The sequence below is a fragment of the Schistocerca cancellata genome, chromosome 3 (assembly GCF_023864275.1).
Source record: "Schistocerca cancellata isolate TAMUIC-IGC-003103 chromosome 3, iqSchCanc2.1, whole genome shotgun sequence".
Taxonomy (NCBI): Eukaryota; Metazoa; Arthropoda; class Insecta; order Orthoptera; family Acrididae; genus Schistocerca; species Schistocerca cancellata.
This window is the reverse complement of record NC_064628.1, coordinates 506,879,639-506,903,278: the sequence shown is the minus strand read 5'-3', so window position 1 is coordinate 506,903,278 and position 23,640 is coordinate 506,879,639. Positions and strand designations below refer to the sequence as shown.

The 23,640-nt window shown below is 42.0% G+C and overlaps 1 protein-coding gene across 1 annotated transcript in view; it reads left to right on the top strand.

Annotated features, from left to right (window-relative positions):
• Positions 1-23,640, top strand: part of LOC126175286 (4-hydroxybutyrate coenzyme A transferase) — a 140,637-nt gene that overhangs the window by 113,245 nt on the left and 3,752 nt on the right. Inside the window, exons 3-4 of the mRNA XM_049921950.1 lie at positions 5,465-5,613; positions 23,301-23,391. Coding sequence (XP_049777907.1) covers positions 5,465-5,613; positions 23,301-23,391 — 240 coding nt within the window. The remainder of the gene's footprint in view (positions 1-5,464; positions 5,614-23,300; positions 23,392-23,640) is intronic.

Here is a 23,640-nt window from a genome sequence, read left to right as displayed (position 1 = left end):
TGGCTGTCATCTGATGGCGGATTGAGTAACTAGATACATAGTACTGTTACAGAGATATGAGTTCCTGTTGCACGAACATGCAACCAGGTGCCTATGCACATTAACATAGAACTTCGGTGTGAAGTTAGAGTTACAGAATCGCACCTATGTCCTAACACCATATAAAGAAGAATCATGCGGCATAAGCAATAATTTAATTTATTACCTTCTGAAAAGCAGAAGAGGAAGCAGTATGAAAGCATGAGTCAAAAGCACAACAGTGCTGGATAACAGGAAAAACGTTCTTCAATATTCAATGTACAGACATACTTCTTGCTATAATGTGCTAAAGGGAAACACCAAATTAACGGGGCACAGATTTGAGTCTTAACGTTTCTTCTCTTACCATTCAGTGAAAACTTCAAACTGTTATAGTAGAGCAGCAACACTGTTAATTTTTTGCTGTACCTTGTTGAAAGTGTAAAAATGTAAGCGGTAACGGCACAGACAGCACGCTTCCATACATAAGAACAGTGACATACTATAGATCACTGGAAAGAATGGTGCGCCTGAAAAATTTCTGTACTTTAAACATAATTTTATGTCCTGGCCTTCCTTACTGTGAATACTAATAGATATCTTTCTTCATGCCGACACACATTTATTTGAGGTTTCAGCTTTTTCCCAATCGAATAAATCTGACACACACACACACACACACACACACACACACACACACAGAGAGAGAGAGAGAGAGAGAGAGAGAGAGAGAGAGGACATAGGCGTTTATTTGGTTGCATAGTAAAATTGATGAAATGTGAGCATTGTAACTGTACGGTATTTTATACCGTCTAAAAGGAGAAAAATGATGTAGGAAAATTAATGATTAGCCTCCTTCCGCCGTGTACACTGCCGAAGCTGCGGGACAAGACAAATGATTTGAGTTACTCTTAATGTGTTCCCTACATCAAAATAAGAAAAGTAAATTATAATAGTCGCCGAATATTGCATGTGAAATCCTCGCGTTTTCTATGGGCAGAGCAGCGGAAGTCTTGAGGAATCTTCCTAGCCGCATTACCGGAGAATTGTCTCTAATGACGGCGGTATCGTTGTAGGCTTGACATTTTTCTTTAGAGGCAGGTTTTTGACTGACTAAAATAAGAGTAATAGTTACAAATAACGGGTAAAACCCCAGTTCAGAGAGGAGGAAGAATTGTTTACATATCACTAAATTACTATTCCATTATCTGACTACAATGCCGTTGCTTTCACCTACTCACTACAGCAACAGTGGTGGTGGTGATTTATTTATTTATCGTATGGCATTACAGGCGCATAAGAAAGAAACAGACAAATCACTAATATAACAAACGTTAATAATTGAAAACAAACATTACCAATAAAGTCCGCAGCTCGTGGTCGTGCGGTAGCGTTCTCGCTTCCGGCGCCCGGGTTCGATTCCCGGCGGGGTCAGGGATTTTCTCTACCTCGTGATGACTGGGTATTGTGTGATGTCCTTAGGTTGGTTAGGTTTAAGTAGTTCTAAGTTCTAGGGGACTGATGACCATAGCTGTTAAGTACCATAGTGCTCAGAGCCAGCCATTATTAATAAAGGATTACAAACATATTCTGGAACACTCTTTAACAATGTGGCTGATGGTATGATTTTCTCCACAATCACACTGAGGGGATGGTATTTTACCCCATTTATACAGGGAGTAAGCACATCTGTCATGACGAGTTCGAATCCTATTTAGAGTGGACCACGTTTTGCGTGGTAGGTCAAAACCAGGTGGCTTTTTTGTGATGCAAGGCAAGTTTTGATTTTGCCATGCGTTACATTTTTCAGACCATGCGTTTGTGATACTGAAACCTTGTTGTACACAAGTCCTTGCTGTTCTTGTTGGCGGGTTCCTAGATCGAAGCCTATTAGTGTTTGCAGCCTCAGAGTCTTGGTGGATTGGCATGCTTCGATTTCCCATGATGTTTTTGTATTCACATACAAGGGCGTTAGTACTTCGCATGTGTGGCGGCGGAATGTGGCTTAATATTGGGAGCCATTGCGTTGAAGTGGGTTTAATTACTCCAGAAATCATCCTTAGAGTGTTATGCAACTGGACATCCACCTGTTTTATATGTGGACTGTTTAGTCAGATCGGAGCACAGTATTCGGCGGCCGAGAATACAATTGCTAAAGCAGAGGTGCGCAGAGTGGAGGCCGTTGCTCCCCTGGTAGTACCACAGAGCTTTTGAATAGTGTTGTTTCTTGTCTTTAATTTTTCAACAGTCTTTGTTAGGTGCTCTTTAAAAGATAGTGTTCTGTTCTGTCCAGCGTTATGCCAAAGTACTTCGGAGTTTTATTGTGCCTGAGAACAATGTTTTCAAATCGAATGTTGAGTTCTTTTCCAGCGAGTTTGTTGTTGATATGGATGCAGCTAACCTCTGTTTTGGAAGCATTTGGTTGAAGTCTCCACATACGGAAATATTTGCCCATTATCTTCAGGTATTTCGTTAGGATGTCCTCAAATGCTTCAATTGCGCTACATCTTGTAGCGAGGGCCCAATCGTAAGCATTCTCGAACTTTTCGATTGTGTTTCCGGCAGGTCTGCAATATAGAGGCTAAACAGCAATGGTGCGAGCACTGATCCTTGTGGTAAGTCATTCTTTAGTTTTTTGGTGGAGCCGTAGTCGGTGCCCATACTTATTTGGGACACTCTATCATTGAGCATGCTGCCTATTAAACGTGCTATAGATTTGCAAGGAATTATTCAGAGAATTGTGTACATGATGACTTATCTCCACACAGTGTCGTAAGCTGCTGAGAGGTCATTAAAGGCCACTGATGTTTTCAATTTTTTCTGGAATCCCGCCTCAATGTAAGTAGTGAGTTACAACACCTGGTCAGTACAACTTCTTCCTGGCCGTAAGCCTGCCTGTTCAACTGGGATCACCCTGAACAATTCCGGGCTAATTCTGTTATATGTAAGCCTCTCCAGTAATTTGTAAATTACAGACAGCAGGACAATTGGTCTGTAGCATTTTGGGTTGTCAGCTGGCTTCCCAGGCTTTAGAATTACTATTACCTTAGAGCGTTTGAGTTCTTATGGGATGTTGCCAGTTTGCATGATGTTTGCAAAAAATCGAGCCAGCCATATTTTTGTATACTTACCACAGTTTATTATGAATTCAGGATGAAGTTGTCGAAACCTGGTTTCACATTTTTCAGAGCTTTTTCTTTGTCTTCACTAGAGAAAGGGCGAGTGTGTTCAGTTTCTGTGGCTTTCTTTTTTCTTTTTTTGTAAGATTTTAAGTTCTCGCTTCACTTGCATTGTATGTGTTTTATCCTTTGGTGTCCTAGACGTGTTAACTAGATGTGCAGCTATGGCATTTGGTCTTACTGTTGCTTTTTGTCATTGTGCTGGTGGGCCGCTCCTTAGTTTTCTCAGCAGTGACCATGCTTGCCTGCTAGGTGTTTGGAAATTGAGGCTTTCTACAGTTTCTGTCCACTTTTGTCTTCTGGCAGCATCCAAGCTGTGAAGCAGTTCATCCGCTATTTCCTGATCTCCGGATTCAAGGAAGCTCTGGTATAGTTCTCCGCTGGTTTGGGACCATCCAGGGATGTATTCTTTGCGGTACCCTTTTGGTATGTGCTTCTTGGATGCGCTTATCATGGCACCAACAAATCTTTGGTAATTTTTGCTAGCAGGTGGTATCCATCCCAAACATTTGTCCAGATCTGTGGAGAACCCATTCTGATTGGCTTTTTTAAAAATCCGGCGTGGGCGAGGAATAGAGGTAATTAGGAGAATTCATGTTCCTACCTCTATTATGATTGGACAGTGTTGGTTGTGCGGAAAGTCGGGCAGAACTCGACGCAAGGCCATGAGAGGTTGGTCCTTGTTGCTGGATGAGACGAAACACAGAACAGAATTGTATTCCTGTCTCCAGGCAGCAGATCTAAACGTAAATCGATCCTTAGCATCGAATACATGGTATAAGTATTCGTCTTCTGCCCATTTTGCTAATGCTTCTCCATTTGCATCATTGTCTTTATACTTACACTGTACATGATGACTATTGAAATCCCCAACATATACAGCAGGATGGGTTGAGTTTGTAGAACGTGGGCTGGCCAAGGTGTAGCAGTTGGCTTATAAATATTGGAGACGGTAATGCTTCCGGTTTTTGTGACAACATTATGAATGTCTCCATTGGTGGATGTAGAAATTGGGAAAGCGTTTTCAATATTTTGTTTGACATATGTGGCTACTCCATAAGACCTATGATAGGACGCTCCCAACACTCATAGCCTGGTATTTTGTCCTTTTATTTAGTTGTTACACTGTATCACTATGGGTTTCCTGTATAGCAACCAAGTCAATGTTGTCATTTTTTAATAGTTTCGATAGAAACTGGCACTTAGCACAGCTTGTGCCTTCTATGTTTGTGTGACAAATTCGAACCACAGGTCCGAGTTTCCTGGTCAGAGGGATCTGAGAAGGGCCGTTTGGTCTGTCTGGTGACATAACTCTTTCTGAAAGTGTCTTATAGTCAGGAGATGCTCAGATTATCTGACTGCCAGTATGTGCTAGTTCATTTAGTGTTACCCAGGGTGCACGTATAGTGTTATACTACGGACGCGAACTAGCTTTACACCCTGGTGGTGATAAGAATACACGTTACTGGCATCGAGGCAGATATACAGTCGACAGATAACCCTGAAGCATCTCTTTCGTTTTTTGTTCTGCACCGAATGTACATACCGCTGTGAATAAGAAAGTGTCACTTGGGTTGTAAAACTTCCGCCACAGTAATTCCAAATGTGTCATGAACAGTGCTTAATGAAATTGTAAAAATGTCAAAATTATTGCTGTAATTGTCTTAAAGGAACATTGATTTGAATATTTCAAAACATTAATTGCTTCATCTTGTAGACTGAGAACATTTATCCATATCAACTTCTTGAAAGAAAACCATCTTGCTGAACTACGTCTTCCTTTCCCTGAGAGCTAGGTGGAGCAGCCCCCCCCCCCCCCCCCCCCCCCCTTAGTTCTGTGTTCAGGAAGTTGTCTTGAAACCATGGGGTAATAATGTAATTCGTCAGTTTGAAGGTATTGCAACAAATGGATTATATGTGGGAGTCACTTAAGTGAGTGTGAATTTGTTTGTTTCTTGAAGATTAGATTTTGTATACCTTATTTCTGGAATTATTAAGTAACTTGAGAGAAATTTACAACTGGCAGATTACTAAAATATTCAAAACAGGGTGCAGTAAAAATTCATTTAACTGACTTATAGAAAACAGAATCGCTTTTGCTCTACAATGCAGTATTCATACAGTAATACCTGTTGCATATGGCACCTGAAAAATACACCCTGTGTTTGTCTAAGAAGATGAAGTACAGGAGCACTTAACATGTTGCCAAAGTACATTTGTGCAGAGTATATACTGTTTATTATATTAATTATATCTATTTGTTTCAGGTATCTTTCGCTCATGTTCTTTCTTCATGGCAGCAAATGTACGGAAATCAGTAGCTGAAGGTCGTTCGGACTGTATACCAATTTTCTTGTCAGAAATTCCTAAGCTTTTCCATCAAAAGATTGTCAAACCTGATGTAGCACTTATTCAGGTAAGTTTGGAAATATGAATATTTTTGTCAGAAAATTAATGCTGTCATCTGTATCTCACTTTAATTGGGCAATTCCTAAATTTTTCACGTTTTATTGTTATGTTCAGAGTCCAGATTTTTTCTGGATATTACCATACTTAAAGTAATGTGCATTGTTCTGTATTTACAGTCAGTTTCTTATTCTAATTTACCAGTACAGTCCAGTACCTATAAAAATTCTTCCACTTGATTTGATAGTCATATGGTTGTGATTTACTAGCTATTGGTATGAAAATGCAGAAAACAATAACCTAACCAAACATGCTTTTTTTTAGTATGTCAATGGCTGATCACTTGCCCCTATGTTGTCCAATTTCAAATTTATACTCCCTCTGCAAGATGAACTCTGCTAATCTACCTTGCATACTCTGTGGCAAGATATCTGATACTTCTACAAACTTTTGGGACAGGTTCTTTACACCAAAACAGAAAAAGTTCATATAAACACATGTCCAAAAGTCCTTTGTTTTCTTAGTTATTAATGAAGGACGACATTCAACAGCTTCCCAAGTATGACCAAACTACATCTATGCGACTGTTTGATTCCTATTCTAGATAATATTATGTTGCCAGGAAGGCTTGTTAACATGAGATTCATCTGTCTTCAGTGTGTCCAATGTATATGTGTATTGCAGGTATGGAGTTAACTGAAAGTGTTCCGTTAAAACATAGAAGGATATTAATTCACAAGTAGTCTGACATAATTTTTATGTATGTCCATGTGAATGATGACAGGCATGAGGCCGTTTTTCCAGAGCTATGACAACAGAGTCATCCAACTTTTGGTGCTGTGTATTGTTGCATTGCCAAGACAGGATCTGTAGCACCACAGACTATGGGTCGAGGAAGACCACATGTTGCTCACATGCCTGACTAGGATGTGTGCATTCTACAGGCAGTCGAAGAAGAGCCAGGTGGACCAGGCATGTTTTACGTTTCTAAGTTCAACACAGAGGATACTCCACAAACAGCTCATGTATCCATATAATCTTTAATGTTTACGGGGCCTTACACTTCATGATCACCCATCCTTGGAGAACTTCTGCGATGATCTGTTGCACAAACTGCCAATCCCTTGTTTCTCTGTTCAGTTTTGTTTACAGACATGGCAGTATTTGGAAGACATTGAGTAACAGATTTTCACAGCCATCACTTCTGGGGCAATTTCAATCCTCAACCTATAGTATAGGCCAGACGTCGGCATCAGTTTAAGATTAATGTGTGGGCTGGAATTGCAGGTGACTGTCTGGTAGGGCCAGATGTTCTCAGAGCTCATCTTACATGTGCTGTCTACAGGGCCTTTATTCGGAGTACCACCCAAGGTCTACTACAGGGTGTGCACCTGCAAATAAGAAGAAACATGTAGTTTATGCATGATGGAGCTGCAGAACATTTTGGTCTTTGTTGGAGATGCAATGGCTGGTATCCACCATGACGAATGGATAGGTAGAATAGAAACAATTTCATGGCCTGCACTTTCCCCCAATCTCAGTTCTTTAGATTATCATCTCTGGGGGCATGTTAAACAATCTGTCTATGCAGCACATCTCTCAGATGCAAGAAACACTTTATAAACGTTTCGCGGAAGCCTGTGGAACCATTCAAATCTATTGGGGAGTATTCCAGAGGGTGCGAAAGTCCATGACACGAAAACTGTGCAGGCGTATTTAGAAGCAAGAGGAGGACAATTCCAACAGTTATTAAGTGTATGTGTTGCTGACTTCCAATCACCTAAGTTGTAAACTTTCATTAGTAACTGAAGGATTTTCAGATGTAAAGTCTGTAAAAGTATTCACCTACACCTATCTCCCTTTGATTTTATGACACTCGTTGTTGTCATGTAAGTGTAAGTTTGAGTATGATGGCTAAATTTATCTGGTCAAAAAATTTCAGAGCGCAATCTCTCTAATCAAAATACTCCATAGAACTTGCGTAAGTCACCTATATACAGGTCACATTTGTAACTGATCAATGCATCACAGAGTGTTAAAAATGCCACAGTTATTGATATTATCGATATGATGTATATTTCATAAAGATTTCCATTACATCTAATAGAGTGCCATTTCTTACCTCCTAAATGCATGTATAAAGATACAAACTACTACTACTACTACTACTACTACTACTACTACTACTACTACTACTACTACAAATGAAGTGATACGCAACGGAATCTCACAAAACGTGAACACCTTGACGTTTTGGTCCAGATGGCAAGGCAACTTGGGCATTAGCTTTCTTGTCATCAGTGATGTTTGTTAGTGCTTACCTGCTGTTGTAATCTCATATAGCATTCTTCATGTTGAGGTCCAGCTCAGACGAATTTTTATATTTAGGGTCACAGAGCACTGAAGTCCTGCTTTTTATAGTTGCAGGCCCATTGCTACACCCTTTCGTACATTTTCAAGAAATGATTTTCAGTAAAGAGTCTTGAGTTGAATTTTTGTTACGAGAATCACGCCACCTCTTTCTAGCATGCAGTCATTTTAAACTGATGGAATCTTTTCATAGGTATGAAAAGATTGGGTAGGTGGCAGCCTCTTCAGTTAGGATTTGGGTTTTGCCACAGTTTTGACATTGTTGGTACGGAAGATAGTCAGTGGTATCTGGGGTGATGTTTCTGCCATACCATGTCATAAGAAAACTTTTCCTGTGCTGCAAAAACTTCGTGTACTGTTATGTCTGGCTGTTTAAAGACACTGCGAAATCACACACTTTCGTCTCCCGTTGTCGAAAAGGGGTTAAGGTAGCATCATACCCACTTTCTGGATGAAGGAAAGGAATGCCCTGTGGATTTGAATTGGTACCATGTTGATGAGTATAGAATTCTGGAACAACAATCATCATACTATTTGGAAAAAATATGTTATTTTGAGAAGAGGATAATGCTGTCAGCAGTACTAGGATATCTAATTCTTCACCAATGACACAGTCGAAGTAGCAAATTTGATACAGCAGTGTTCACAATCACCAAATTGGCATCTTCTATTTTCTGCCTAACTATGATGCCCTTACTTCTATTTCAGTCATCAGCATTGAAATAAAGTTCCATTTGTTTGTGTCAGTGGATAAAAATCTTTCTTGCAACAGTGCAGTGGCTATTGTGGTCAAGAAGATGAATTTTGTTGGCGAGTGCAGTAAAGCTCAATGTGTTGTGCTATTTGCTGAGTTCGTAATGGATGTCATTAGGATGCCTGTCAAGAACTTCAATAACATTACAAGAGGAACTGCTCTTGCACATAGTCCACATAGATCTTGCACACTGACTCGGAGATGGCTATTGTAGTCATAATCCGTACAACTTTCAGTAGAAGCATTTTATTGCATAAGTGAGCATACCAAGGTCCACATCTTCCTGTATTGGAGTGAATGCTGCATACAATGATTAGTTTGTGCCCTTGTGCCATCCTGATGAAGAGACCCTGGAAAGGTCTCAAGCCAAAATTACAAAAATTTTGCAAGATAATCATCAGATTGCTTGGCAACGCACACCCATAGGAAGGGAATAAGAGGTTTGACTACAACTTTTGTGTTCGAAATTTTCAGTGTACATGAAACTGAAGCTAGAGTAAACACATTGCCACATTATTCTTTTGTTTGCACTTTACATCTTAAAAGTTTTCTCCCACCAGTTTCTTCCCTTAGTTGATGAGTTCCTCAAGCTCACCTGTGTGTAACTGATTGTTCCAATTGCAGGTGACACTATCTCCTTATCAAGGAAAGGTGTTTTCATAACCACACACATAACTTCTCAGTTTGAAGATTATCACTGACTACACGGGAAGGCACCATATCTACATGTTCTTGGATATACCTCTGTAACCATCCCTACTTGTCCAGTCTTTTTAGAGATGTAGCATAATCCAAAGTCCATTGAGATGACACAACATCCCATATGCTGCAGCCATGAATCATCCATAATTCTTAACTGCCCCTATTGGGATCTGTTCCAGGGCTGTTCCATTGTCATGTCTGATCAGATGCCTGATTAGAATTTTCAGTATGTTGCATAGTATGTCAGCCTTAGCAATAGACATGGGAAAGTCTTGAGAATCCGTTGTGTGCATTGGGCTGATACTGTTCTGCTAGTGTAGATGTGCACTCCTAGCACAGTTGAAATGAGAGGGAATCATTTCTTTGACACATTTGCCGTACAGGTTCCAATCCCCCATCCATTCAGCTTTATTGGACTTACCTGTTAGTGTACTCAAGTGAAGTACCCAGTCTGTAGTGTAGCAATAAGATAATGATTTTAAATTGTCTTCAGCATTGCTGGGATTGAATGCTGCATCATCTGCCCTCAAAATGATGGATATGTCAGAAGAGTAGATAATCTGACCCAGCAAATCTGACCCAGTAGATGAGTTGTCTTTGTCAAATTGAAGCAGCCAAAACAGTATGAGGGGGATGTGTGCATGAACAGCTCTGCGGTATATATGGTCATACAATATCGTATCAAGAATGTTTTCAATATAAATCCTGTAAAACAGTTCTTTCGGCCAGTTCCCAGCAATAATCATCTCTATCAAACCCATAAGACATCAACAGGTGGAGACATCATTGAATTACAACATGGCTTGGTTTTGGAAGTGAATCATTTGTTGACACATTACGAGCCATCCAGTACAATTGCTGATCAAAAGTAAACAACAATGCTAAGAAACTTACAGATAATTCAGGTAAAACAGAATAGGAAAAGAAGAGTTCTGCTGCTAGGTACCAGTCATAGGAGGGATGTGGGGCAGCAGTTACATGAAAAATAAAATGCAGAGTACACAGTCATATGTTTGGTGAAACAGTGTTAAAACACGTAACAGAAACCTTAGAACAAATTGTAAAAAAGCACCTAAGCAGACCGGGTGTTGATAGTTCAGGGAACTGGAAACAGCCTTGCTAAAAACAGAAGTACCAAATTAAAGATGACCTGACCAGAATAGGAGTAGCTATTGAGCACATAAATGTGGGTTGTATGTAGGTTCTTTAGCACCATGACAAGTGCTGGGTTAACTCTGCTGTTCAGTTTCAGTAGTTGCTATAAGAAGGTGTAGTTGCTATAAGAAGGTGGAAATACCCTTTACATGACCCATCCCTGAGTAGGAGGGGTAAGGACAAGTTAGAACAACAATCACCAGGAAACTTGAGAGAGACAAAGGCAAATCACCGTGGTTATTGGTGTCAGGTGAGACGTCGACTTCAGGGTCAGATTCAGAATTCAGATGGAAAATAATAGGAAATGGAATTGACAAAGACTCTCAATTCATCTTATAATAATAGAGTGAACAGTGAAATCAGCGTTCTTCATCACTGTGTTAGAGGGGTCAAAAGTAAAGTAAATGAGGTGTTACTTTGTCAGCAGTATCTGAGAAGGTTGAAAGATACTGATATCACTTGCATTTGTCTGTCTTTACAGCAGATACCCACAGGGTTAGAAAATCATAATGTGTCATCTGACTAGTTTGATGTGGCCCGCCACGAATTCCTCTGCAGTTTTTTTCCCCTCTACAGCTCCCTCTTGTACCTGATGTCTTAACAGATGTGCTACCATTCTGTCCCTTTTTCTTGTAAGTGTTTTACGTGTATTCCTTTCCTTGTGTAGTCTGCAGAGAACCTCCTCAATCCTTACCTTATCATTCCACCTCATTTTCAACATTTTTCTGTGGCACCGCATCTCAAATGCTTGAATTCTCTTCTGTTAGTATCCCACTGTCCACGTCCCTCTGCCATACAGTGCTGTGCTTCAAATGAATATTTTCAGAAATTTAATGTTCTTTTTGTCAGTGCTGGTCTGCTTTTTTATGTCTTCCTTGCTCCACTTGTCATGGGTGGTTTTGCTGTCTAGGTAGCAGAATTCCTTGATTTCATCTATTTATTGATCACAAGTCCTAATGTTAAGTTTCTTGTTTCTACAACTTCTCATTACTGCAGTCTTTTTACAGTTTACTTTTAATTCATATTCTGTACTTGTTAGACTGTTCATGCCATTCAATAGATCCTGTAATATTTCCTTTTTCACTGAGGATAGCAATGTCATCAGCAGCTCTTATCATTGATATCCTTTCACCTTGAATTTTAATTCCGCTCTTGAACCTTTCTTTCATTTCCATAATTGTTTCTGTGACTATAGATGAACAACAGGGCAAAAGACTACTTCCCTGTCTTACACTCTCCTCAATCCGAGTACTTCATTCTTGGTCTCCCCCCTGCAGGCCAGAGGTATTCCTACCTGTCGTAAAAGGCGACTAAAAGGAGTCTCACACCTTTTGGCCTTTATGTGATGGTCCCATGTAGGGTTTGACCTCAATTTTCCAAAATTTTTCCGAAGAGCGAGCCAATTTGGGAAGGATGCCTTACATGGTGCATCATGTCCATCATGCACTGAGATCTTCAGCCCACTTCCTCATCGAGGCATTGCAGTCCCGCTCATCCTCCATCTCTTTGGTGAGGACACCTTCCTGGGAGCGTTTTCCTCCACCCACTACGCAGTGTCGTTTTCTGCGCCGACGATGACCATGGAATTCTTTGCAACTCATATCCAGCATGGTAGCCAGTCTGTTGTGGTGGGGTCGCCATGAACCCTGTTGGTTGTAGCCCCCTGACTACACAGGGATCCCCACGTATGCCAAGGAGTAAATGCCCATCACCATGGGGCATTGGGGCTCTAGGCAATGGGCATCCTGCCAGGTGGCCTTTTATGCTGCTGCTGTGTGGTGCCCGTGGGGAGGGCCCCTGATTGGAGTGGGTGGCATCAGGGCAGTTGATGCGCGATGAAGCGTACCACGTCATCACTTGCTGGTGATCAAATGCTAGCAGTCTCTAAGTGTTCTAAGTCTCAGTACAGTGCAAAGAAGTATGATCCTAAATCATTCCGCTTCCTGGTCACACCATGGGAGGAACACCAGGCTAAGGATGGCAGCGAACCTTATTACCTTATTCGCCCCGGTACCTCATATGTAAGAGAGCTGTTGGGGAACCCTTTGTCTTGATGAAGCCTCAGTTTTTTGTAGAGCATTTAGAGGACAAGTTTGGGGAGGTGGAGGGCTTGTCCAAAATGAGATCTAGGTCAGTCTTGATCAAAACAGCATCCTCTGCTCATTCACGGGCGTTAATCGGTTGTGACTAGCTGGGCGATGTTTCTGTAACCATCATGCCTTATATGAGCTTAAATATGGTCCAGGGTATTATGTTACACAGGGACCTTCTTTTGCAGTCTGATGACTAGCTGCTCACCAACTTAGAGCGACGAGGAGTTCATTTCATGTGGCGCGTCCATTGTGGTCTGAGGGATAATCAGGATGCCACCAGTGCCTTCATCTTGGCCTTCGAGGGTGGTACATTACCCAAGAAGGTCAAGGTGGTGATCTACTGCTGTGGTGTCAAGTCATATATCCCTCTCCCAGTGCAGTGCTTTAAGTGCTGGAAGTTGGTGTATACATCTTCCCTCTGTACTTGCAGCATCATATGTCGAGATTGTGGACGTCCATCCAGTCCCAATACTCCATGTGCCGCGCCTCCCATCTGTGTCAACTGCAGAGAGTATCACTCCCCTTGCTCACCAGATTGCAGGATTTAACAGCAAGAAAGGAAAATCATAGAATACAAGACCCTGGACCGACTGACCAACACTGAGGCTAAGAGGAAAGTTGAGCACCTACATCCTGTGGCTAGACCACCTCTTATGCTGTCACTACGAGAACATTTGTAATCCCATCAGTTCCAAGAGTTCCAGTTGCCTCTCAGAGCCGGAAGCCTACACCTGCCCCCTCGATGGTGGGGTGGTACTTCCCTTCCTGTTGCTCCCGCACCACCTGCCTCAGGAGCAGTGTCCCCCCCCAACTATCAGGTTTCTGCTAGCAGGAAAGATGACACCCGCCAGTGGCTGAAGGGCCCAAAAGCAGCTGGTTGCAGGGCTTCATGATCATCCTCCGTCCCAGAGACGGAATCAGTGATGCCTTCCCAGCCAGAGAAACCCAAGGATCAGTGAGGGAAATCTAGAAAGAAGACCCCCAAAACCAAGGAAATTGTGGTGGCACCCACATCACCGCAGCCTACAAGCTCTGCGTCTGAGGATGACTTGAAGATTCTGGCACCTGCCGAGGACCTAGATCTTGCCAGACCCTCGGATACAGTGGATGTAGCCTGTTCAGGAACTAAGTCTGTGGCAGCAGGTGACCCTGAGGCATAGAATACCTCATGGAGTGTTCCATGCCTTCCCAGTCGCACGATCACGTCATCCTCCGGTGGAATTGCGGTGGTTTTTTCCACCACCTGGCTGAGCTCGGGCAACTGTTAAGCTTTACACATGATTTCTGCATTGCCCTCCAGGAAACCTGGTTCCCGGAAGTGTGGACCCCTGCCCTCTGCGGCTATAGGGGATATTACAAGAACCGTACTGACTAAAATACTATGTCAGCTGGAGTTTGTGTTTATGTCCTGAACTCAGTATACAGTGAACCTGTGCCCCTTCAAACCTCTCTTCAAGCTGTGGCTGTCAGGATAAGGACAACACAGGAAATAACTGTCTGCAACGTATATCTTCTCCAGATGGTGTAGTAACCCTGAATGCATTGGCTGCACTGATTGATCAACTCCCTAAACCTTTCCTAGTTTTGGGACTTTTTGCTCATAACCCCTTGTGGGATGGCACCTTGCTCACTGGCCGAGGCAGAGATGTCGAAAATTTACCATCACAACTCAACCTCTGGCTCTTAAGTACAGATTCCTCCACACATTTCAGTGTGGCACATGGCACATATTCGGTCGTTGATTTCTTGGTTTGCTGCCCTGGCCTTCTCCCATCTATCCACTGGAGAGCACATGATGGCCTGTTTGGTAGTGATGACTTCCCCATCTTCCTGTCACTGCCCTGTCGTCAGGCCTATGGATGCCTGCCCAGATGGGCTTTAAACAAGGCTGACTGGGATGATTTCACCTCTGCTGTCACCATTGAATCTCCTCCACATGGTACATCGATGTGGTGGTGGAGCAGGTAACTGCAACGATCGTTTTGGTGGTGGAAAACACGATCCCTCATTCTTTAGGGTGCCGCTGGCGAAAGAAAGTCCCTTGGTGGTCGCTGGAAGTCTCTGAGGCAATTAAGGAGCATCAGCAAGCTCTACAGCGGCATAAGCGGCACCCTTCCCTGGAGCACATCATAGCCTTTAAATGACTCAATGCCTGCATCCACCAGCTCATCAAAATACGGATGCAGGAGTGTTGGGGGAGAGATGTCTTGACCATTGGGTGTCATACATCACCTTCCCTGGACAAAGATGAAAGGAGTTTTTGGGTACCAGACCCCAACAGGTGTTCCTGAAGTTAACATAAATGCCGTGTCATCTGTCTACCAATGCGAATGCGATTGCTGAACACTTCGTTGAGCACTATGTTCGCGTCTCTGCATCGGAGAATTATCCCCCAGCCTTTCGCACTCTCAAATGGTGGATGGAAGGGAAAAACCTCTCATCATTACACGCTACAGTGAACCCTATAACGCCCCATGTACAGAGTGGGAGCTCCTCAGTGCCATTGCAAATTGCCCCCCAGCTGCAGGGCCAGATCGGAGCCACAATCTGGTGAGTAAACATCTCTCGTTGGACTAAAAGAGACATCTTCTCATGATCTTCAGTTGGATCTGATGTGATGGCATCTCTCCATCGCATGGACAGAAGAGCACCATCATACCAGTGCTCAAACCCACTTGATGTGAATAGCCTCACCAACGTTCTTTGTAAGCTGATGGAACATATGGTGTATCGGCGGTTGGGTTGGGTCCTGTAGTCAGATGGCCTATTGGCTCCGTGCCAGGGCGGATTCCGCCTTGGTCACTCTACCACTGATAATCTTGTGTCCTTGTAGTCTGCCATCTGAACACCTTGTTGCCACCTTTTTTGATTTACGAAAAGCACGACACCACGTGGCGACATCATATATTTGCTACATTATACGAATGGGGTCTCCGAGGCCTGCTCCTGATTTTTATCCAGAATTTCCAATATCTTTGTACTTTCCGTGTCCAAGTTAGTGCCTCCCGTAGTTTCCCCCATATCCAGGAGAATAGGGTCCCACAGGGCTCTATTTTTACCGGCCATTAATGGTCAAGCAGCAGCTGTAGAGCCATCAATCTCACCCTTTCTGTATGTGGATTACTTCTGTAGTTCGTATTGCTCCACCAGTACTGGTGTTGCTGAGCGATGCCTACAGGAAGCCATTCACAAGGTGCAGGCACAGCTTCCAGTTTTCAGCCGCAAAGTCATGTGTCATGCACTTTTGTTAGCGTCGTACCGTTTTTCCAGAACCCGAACTTTATCTTAATGACGATCCACTCACTATAGTAGAGACATATCAATTCTTAGGACTGGTTTTTGATGCCCGATTGGCTTGGCTACCTCACCTTCGTCAGCTTAAGCGGAAGTGCTGGCAGTACTTCAATGCCCTGCGCTCCTGATCAACACCAACTGGGGTGCAGATCGCTCTAAGCTGCCACAGCTCTACAGAGCCTTTGTTCAATCCTGCCTTGACTATGGGATTCTGGTTTACAGTTTGGCGGCACCTTCAGCATTGCATTTACCCTACGCAGTGCATCACTGTGGCATTCGCCTAGTGACAGGAGCTTTTAGGACGAGTCCGGTGACAAGCGCACTGTGGAGGCTGGAGTCCCTACAGTTCAGATCTGACATGCACAACTGCTCACCAGTTATGTTGCACACATTCGTAGTTCTCCTGCGAATCCGAATTACTGTCTCCTTTTTCCACCTGCAGCAGTTAATCTCCCGCATTGGCGGTCCAGGTCAGGGCTCACAATTGTGGTTCGCATGCGATCCCTTCTCTCTGAACTGGACTCCTTGCCTTTACCACATCTACTTTGGGTCCATCCACGTACACCTCCATGGTATATACCTCGGCTGAAGCTTCATCTGGACCTTCTGCATGGCCCTAAGGACTCCGTGAACCCTGCCACTCTCCATTGTCAATTCCTCTAGATTCTTGATGTGTTCCGGGGCTCTGAAGTTGTTTACACATGGCTCGATGGCTTAATGTAATGTTGGCTGTGCCTGTGTCCACAGAGGCCGTATTGAACAGCATTTCTTGCCTGCTGGCTGCAGTGTATTCACTGCAGAGCTTGTGGCCATATCCCGTGCACTTCAATACATCCATTCCTGTTCTGGTGGGTCGTTTCTTATCTGTTCTGACTCTGAGCAGCTTTTGAGCTATTGACCAGTGCTACCATTGCCATCCTTTGGTAACGAACATCCAGGAGTCCATCTCTGCCCTGGAATGGTCCAGTCACTCAGTTGTGTTTGTGTGGACCCCAGGACACATCGGAATCCCAGGCAACAAACTTGCTGATAGACTGACCAAACAGGCTACGCGGAAACCACTCAGGGAGATGGGCATCTCTGAAACTGATTTGTGTTTTGCCTTACACCACAAGATTTTTTGGCCTTGGGAGTCGGAGTGGCATAACAGCATGCTCAACAAACTGCGTGTCATTAAGGAGGCTGCGAATGTGTGAAAATCCTCCCTGCGGGCTTCTCGCAGGACATCAGTTGGCCTTTGTTGGCTCCATATTGGCCGTATGTGGCTAACACATGTTACCTTGTCCGTCGCAAAGACCCACCTCAGTGGCGGAGTGGCTCCCAAATGACTGTCATTTGCCTCTTCCTGGATTGCCCACTTTTATCGCTTTGCAGCGGACTTTTAACTTTCCCAGCACCCTACTTTCAGTGTTGGGCTACAATGCCTCAACAGCAGCTTTAGTTGTATGTTTTATTCATTAGGGTGGGTTTTATCATTTGATCTGAGTTTTAGTGCATGTCCTTTGTCCCACTGTGTCCTCCACCCTAGGACTTTCAGGGTGGAGGTTTTAATGCGTTGCAGAGTGGCTGGTTTCACCTTTTTTATTCTCATGGTCAGCCAGGCATGGTAACCTGCTTTCTTGCTTCTAATCTCTTCTCCCTGTTTCTTGTGCCTGATTTTCTTGTCATGTTTTGTCCATTGAAGTGATTGTTCCTTTCTCCTGTTATCGTGCTGTACGTCTTCTTTGTTATTTTCTTTTCCTTGGATAATTGCTCTACTGGGAACAAGGGACCAGTGACCTCACAGTTTGCCCCCCCCCCTCCCCCCCCCTTGTAAACCAACTTACCACTTGCACTGTTCAATATTGATTCTTGTACATGTTGCATATTACAAGTCTTTGTCTTTAGCTTACCCCTCTGCTTCTCAGAATTTCAAACATAATGCACCATTTGACACTCTTTTGAATACTGTTGATAGGTAAACAAATCCTTTCAACATTGTTTTGACCGCAATGTCAGAACTGCTGCTTTGGTGCCTTGGCCATTCAGGTCCTCAGTTTTCTTTTCCATTCTTCTGTATATTATTCTTGTCAGCAACTTGGATGCGTAAGCTGCTAAGCTGATAGTGTGATAATTCTCACATTTGTTGGCTTTTGCAATCTTCGAAGCTGTGTGGATGATGTTTTTCCGAAAGTCTGATGGTATATCACCAGTCGCATACGTTCTGCACACCAATGTGAATTGTCATTTTGTTGCTACTTCCCTCCATGATTTTAGAAATTTTGATTGAATGTTATCAATCCCTTCTGCCTTATTTGATCCTAAGTCCTCCAAAGCTCTTCTAACTTTTGATTCTAATACTGGAGCTCCTATCTCTTCCCTATTGACTTCTGATTCTTCTTCTGTCATGTCACCAGACAAGTCCTTCACCTCCTAGAGGCTCTCAATGTACTCATTCCACTTGCATCTCCATCTTCATCTACATAGATACTCAACAAGCCACAGTATGGTGCATGGTGGAGGCTACCCTGTACAACTACTAATCATTTCCTTTCCTGCATCACTCACAAATAGAATGAGGGGAAAAAAGACTGTCTGTGTCTCTGTATGAGCCCTAACTTCTCGTATCTTATCTTCATGGTCCTTATGCACCATTTGTATTGGTGGCAGTAGAATCGTTGACCTATTAATTTCAAATGCCAGTTCTCTAAATTTTCTCAATGGTGTTCCTTGAAAAGAACATTGCCTTCCACCCGTGGATTCTTATTTTAGTTCTCGAAGCATCTCTGTAACACTTACATGTTGTTTGAACCTACTGGTAACAAATCTAGCAGCTTGCCTCTGAATTGCTTCGATGTCTTCCTTCAGTCCAACCTGGTACAGATCCTAACTTTCCAGCAGTAATCAAAAATAGGTCACACCAGCGTCCTTTATAGCTGAACCACTCTTTCCTAAAATTCTCCCAATAAACCGAAGTTGACCGTTCGCCTTTCCTACCACATTTTTCACATGTTCATTCCACCTCATGTTGCCTTGCAACGTTATGCCAAGATATTTAAACAACGTGACTGTGTTGTCAAGCAGGACACTAATAATACTGTATCCAAACAATACGGGTTTGACCTTCCTACGCATATGTGTTAACTTAAATTTTTCCACATTTGGGGCTAGCTGCCATTCATCACACCAACTGGATATTTCGACTTTGTTGTCGTATATCTTCCCATGGCATCATCAGCAAACAACTGCCCACCCTGCCAGCCAAATCATTTACGTATATAGAGAACAGTAGTGATCCTATCACACTTGCCTGGCACTCTCCTGATGATATCCTTATCTCTGATATATGCTTGCGGACGAGGGCAACATACTGGGTTCTGATGTTTAAAAAGTCTTCAAAACACTCACATATCTGTGAACTTATTCCATATGCTCATAGCTTCGTTAACAGCCTGCAGTGGGGCACCGTATCAAATGCTTTCCGGAAATCTATCTGTTCACTTTCTCCTTTGCTTTTAGCTGTGGAATTCCCATTTCACTCTTAATGTTAGCACCCTTGCTTTTAATTTCACCGAAGATTGTTTTGACTTTTCTGTATGCTCAGTCAGTCGTTCAATCATTTCTTTTTGATTTCTTTACATCTTTCATGCAATAATTTCATCTCAGCTTCCCTGAATTCCCTGTTTATTTCATTCCTAAGTGAGTTGTCTTTCTTCATTCCTGAATTTCCAGGACCATTTCTGTATGTCCTTCTTTCATCGGACAGTTGAAGTATTTCTTCTTTTACCTGTAGTTTCCTCGCATTTACCTTCCTTGTACCTGTGTTTTTCTTTCCAACTTCTGTGATCACCCTTCTTAGTGATGTCCATTCATCTTCAAATGAAGTGCCTACTTAGCTATTCATTATCGCAGTGTCTGTAGCCTCAGAGATCTTACAGTACAGCTCATCATTCCTTAGTACTTCTGTGTCCCAGTTCCTTGTGCATTGATTCTCCCTGATTACTCTCTTAAACTTCATTCTACTCCTCATCATTTCTAAATTGTGATCAGTCAATACTTGCTCCTAGGTATGCCTTACAATCCGATGTCTGATATTGAAATATCTGCCTGACCACGATGTAATCTAACTGAGATCTTTCCTTATCTTCCCCTCCCCCCCCTCCCCCCCGGTCCCCAGCCTTTCACAAGTATACCACCTCTTCTTGTAATTCTTGAACAGAATATTCACTATTACTAGCTGAAATTTATTACAAAACTCAATTAGTCTTTCTCCTCTCTCATTCCGAGTACCAAGCCCATATTCTCCCATAACCCTTTTTTCTACTCCTCCCCCTACAACTGCATTCCATTCCCCCATGCTATTTGATTTTCTTTTCCCTTTACATATTATATTACATGTTGAGTGCCCTCATATAGTTCCTCCCTCTCTCTTCATCTTCTGCTTGTGACATCGACACATATACCTCTTTTTGTTGGTCATGGTTTGCTGTCACTTAACTTTTCACAGTACTGCTCACTCTCCGCCCTACTTTTCAATTTATTATGAGTCCTCTTCCCCTTATTCCATTTTATGCTTATGCTTATATTACTCTATACTCATCTGATCAGAAAACTTATCTTCTTTCTGTTTTATTTCACTTACCCCTCCCCCCTAAGCAGGGTGACCATTATTGGACTGTATGAAAAAGAAGTGAAATATTTACAAACTACGAAGTGTACACGTTTTATTCAACGTGTGAATGTTGCTACAGATACTTGGATTTATGTTATGACATGTTCGATATGCCTGCCATCCTTGATGATCATGTGGCGCAAACGAATGGCGAAATTTTGAATGACTTGCTGAAATTTCGGAACATAGATGCTTTCGATGACCTCCTGAATGGCTGTTTCCAGCTCATCAGTGGTTTTGAAGTTATTGCTCTACACCTTGCCTTTAATATAGCCCCACAAAAAGGGAGTCGCATGTATTCAGATCCAAAGGATATGGTGGCCAATCGAGGCCCATGCCAGTGGCCTCTGGGTACCCCAGAGCCAGAGTGCGATCCCCAAAGTGCTCCTCCAGGACATCAAACACTCTCCTGCTTCGATGGGGTCGAACTCCATCTTGCATGAACCTCATCTTCTCAAAATCAGGGTCTCTTTGGATAAAGGGAATGAAATTATGTTCCAAAACCTTCGCATACCATTCGGTGGTCGCCGTGCCATCATGGAATATTGCACCTATTATTCCATGACTGGACATTGCACACCACACAGTCACCCATTGAAATGCAGATTCTCAGCTCCCTAAAAGTGCCAATTTTGCGTATTGATGAACCCATCCAAATGAAAGTGAGCTTTGCCACTAAACTAAGCCATATTCACATCAAAATTCCCATCATGCGCCACAGCCAACCGTGCAGTTTGAAAGCCCTAATGCAAAATATTCAGGATTTGACAATTTTATTTCATATAGTTCAATAACTGTCACCCTATATGTAGATTTAGCCTTAGCATTTTCAGATTTTCTTGCTTTCTTACCACATTCAAACTTCAGACATTCCACACCCCACCTCATACAATGTTATCCTTTCATTGGTTGTTCAAACTTTTTCTCCTGGTCACCTTCTCCTTGGCAGTCCAGTGTCAGAGATCCAAATGGGGGACTAGTCTGGGATCTTTCGCCAATGAAGTGATCGTCATGAACTTTTTAAAATTATTTTTAATTTGTAGTGATTTTAATGTAAATTTCTTGAACTGTATCTGACAGGAATAGTCATCTAGATGTACTGTTAGTTACAGTTTAGTATAAATCGTAAATTTCCCTACCAGAGCTGCTTAAGACAGTAGCAGCTTTATAGATAATGTATTCAAACAACAAGTAGAACTTAGAAAGACATGCCTATTCTATGGTGAACAGATGGTCAGATCATGATGTCCCGTTAATCACATTATGTAATTTGGCTTCATGTCCAGGCCAGAAGTAATTGAAACAGTGAGATTGATTGACAAAATTACTGAAGATTTTTAAAGAAAGCTTAAAATATGTTGGATGCGATGGAGTTTTCATTGAACCTGATTCTAGTTCTAAATTCATAATATTTCTTAATAAGCTTGTAGTCTTTGTATCCGTTAATGGAAGTAGTTTCCATGAAAATATAGTGACCTTTGTATCACAACAGGTGTCAGGCTCTTTGCAAAGAAAAAAGGACTTGGGCAAAATACCCAGAACACGTAAAGATCCAGAAATACTTCCCTAGAGATACTTCTCTATTGTATGTTGAGAAAACTTATAAAATAAATAAATAAATAAATAAATAAAATCCCAGGATTATGCACATCTTGTCTGAAACTGACAGATCACACAATTGAAGAAAATTAGTATGGAATATTTTTGAGACACACGAGAGAAGCTATCGATGACATTATTCCTGTTAAATGGAACAGAAGCATTGCAAAAGACAGCTATTGTGTGCCAGATTTTTTAGTCTGTTTTTACTGAAAAGGTGGAAAAATTGGTGCAAGTAGTTCAAAAAAGAAAGAAAAAACAGTACAGTGAAGCAGCTACACAGAGAACATAAAATAAAATAAAAATTAAACTGACATCCTCTTCTGAAATTAGAAAGATCTTTACTAAAAAGTGAAAGTTCGTATGGATGGATTTCTGGCAAGGCATTAAAAAGTTGCGGTCTGATAATATGTAATGTACATAGATTCTTCTGTAATGCATCGTTAATTCAGGATGTTTTCCCAGACTGAATTAAACATGATGCCGATAGGCCGGTGTTTAAGAAGGGCAGCTCCACAGGTATCAATAACTACTCTGCACACAAATTCTAAAATGATCTGCATTACCCTTTAATGATCCTAACTTTGACACAGAAAGGGATGAAGTGTGCCACTACAAAACTGTACTGTTTGATAACCTGTCCATCAAAATAAGAGTTTGACAGGTAGCTGAAGTGTTTCCAAATGCAGAGTAAAGAAAAGTATCTCGTTAACAACTCCTTCTGTACTAACAGCTCTTTCTGTACAATAGGGAAAATTTTGAGTAGAAATAGTCTGTCACTTTTGCAGAGATAGATCATGTAAATGGGCTGCATTTAGCCATATAAATATTTTTTTTTCACACTCTGTGTTTATTCCATCTTAATGTCCCATATGCTAATGTTTATTGTGATATGATCTATGGAGCAACAAACTAACTGATCAAATGGTTTGTAAATGTATATCTTGAGAGGAATAAACTATAATTCTAACTAACTGCACATTCCAATTTCCTGCTGTAAGCATTTTAAAATTCAAGATCATCATCATATGTAATTTCAATTGTAAAACTACATTTGACTGACTAATTCAATGTTGCAGGTTTCTCCACCAGACCGACATGGCTACTGTAGCCTGGGAACTAGTGTAGACTGTGTGCGTGCTGCAATAACATATTCAAAAATTATTGTAGGTAAGTCAGTACGTATTTTTTAATAAAATTTAGAACCTGCTGTGAAAAACGAATCACGTTATAAAGGAACTAAATTTAAAGACTGTCAAATGGCTGCAGGCATTGGCCAGTGTACAATTTATAACATGCCTTCTGTGCTCCCAAGTACTCTGCTGCAAAACAGGACTGAATTTGTTGCGTGCCTAATTTTCTTCAGTGTTTTCAACTGCTAGAGTATTCACATCACTACTTTTACTACCCATTCAGGAC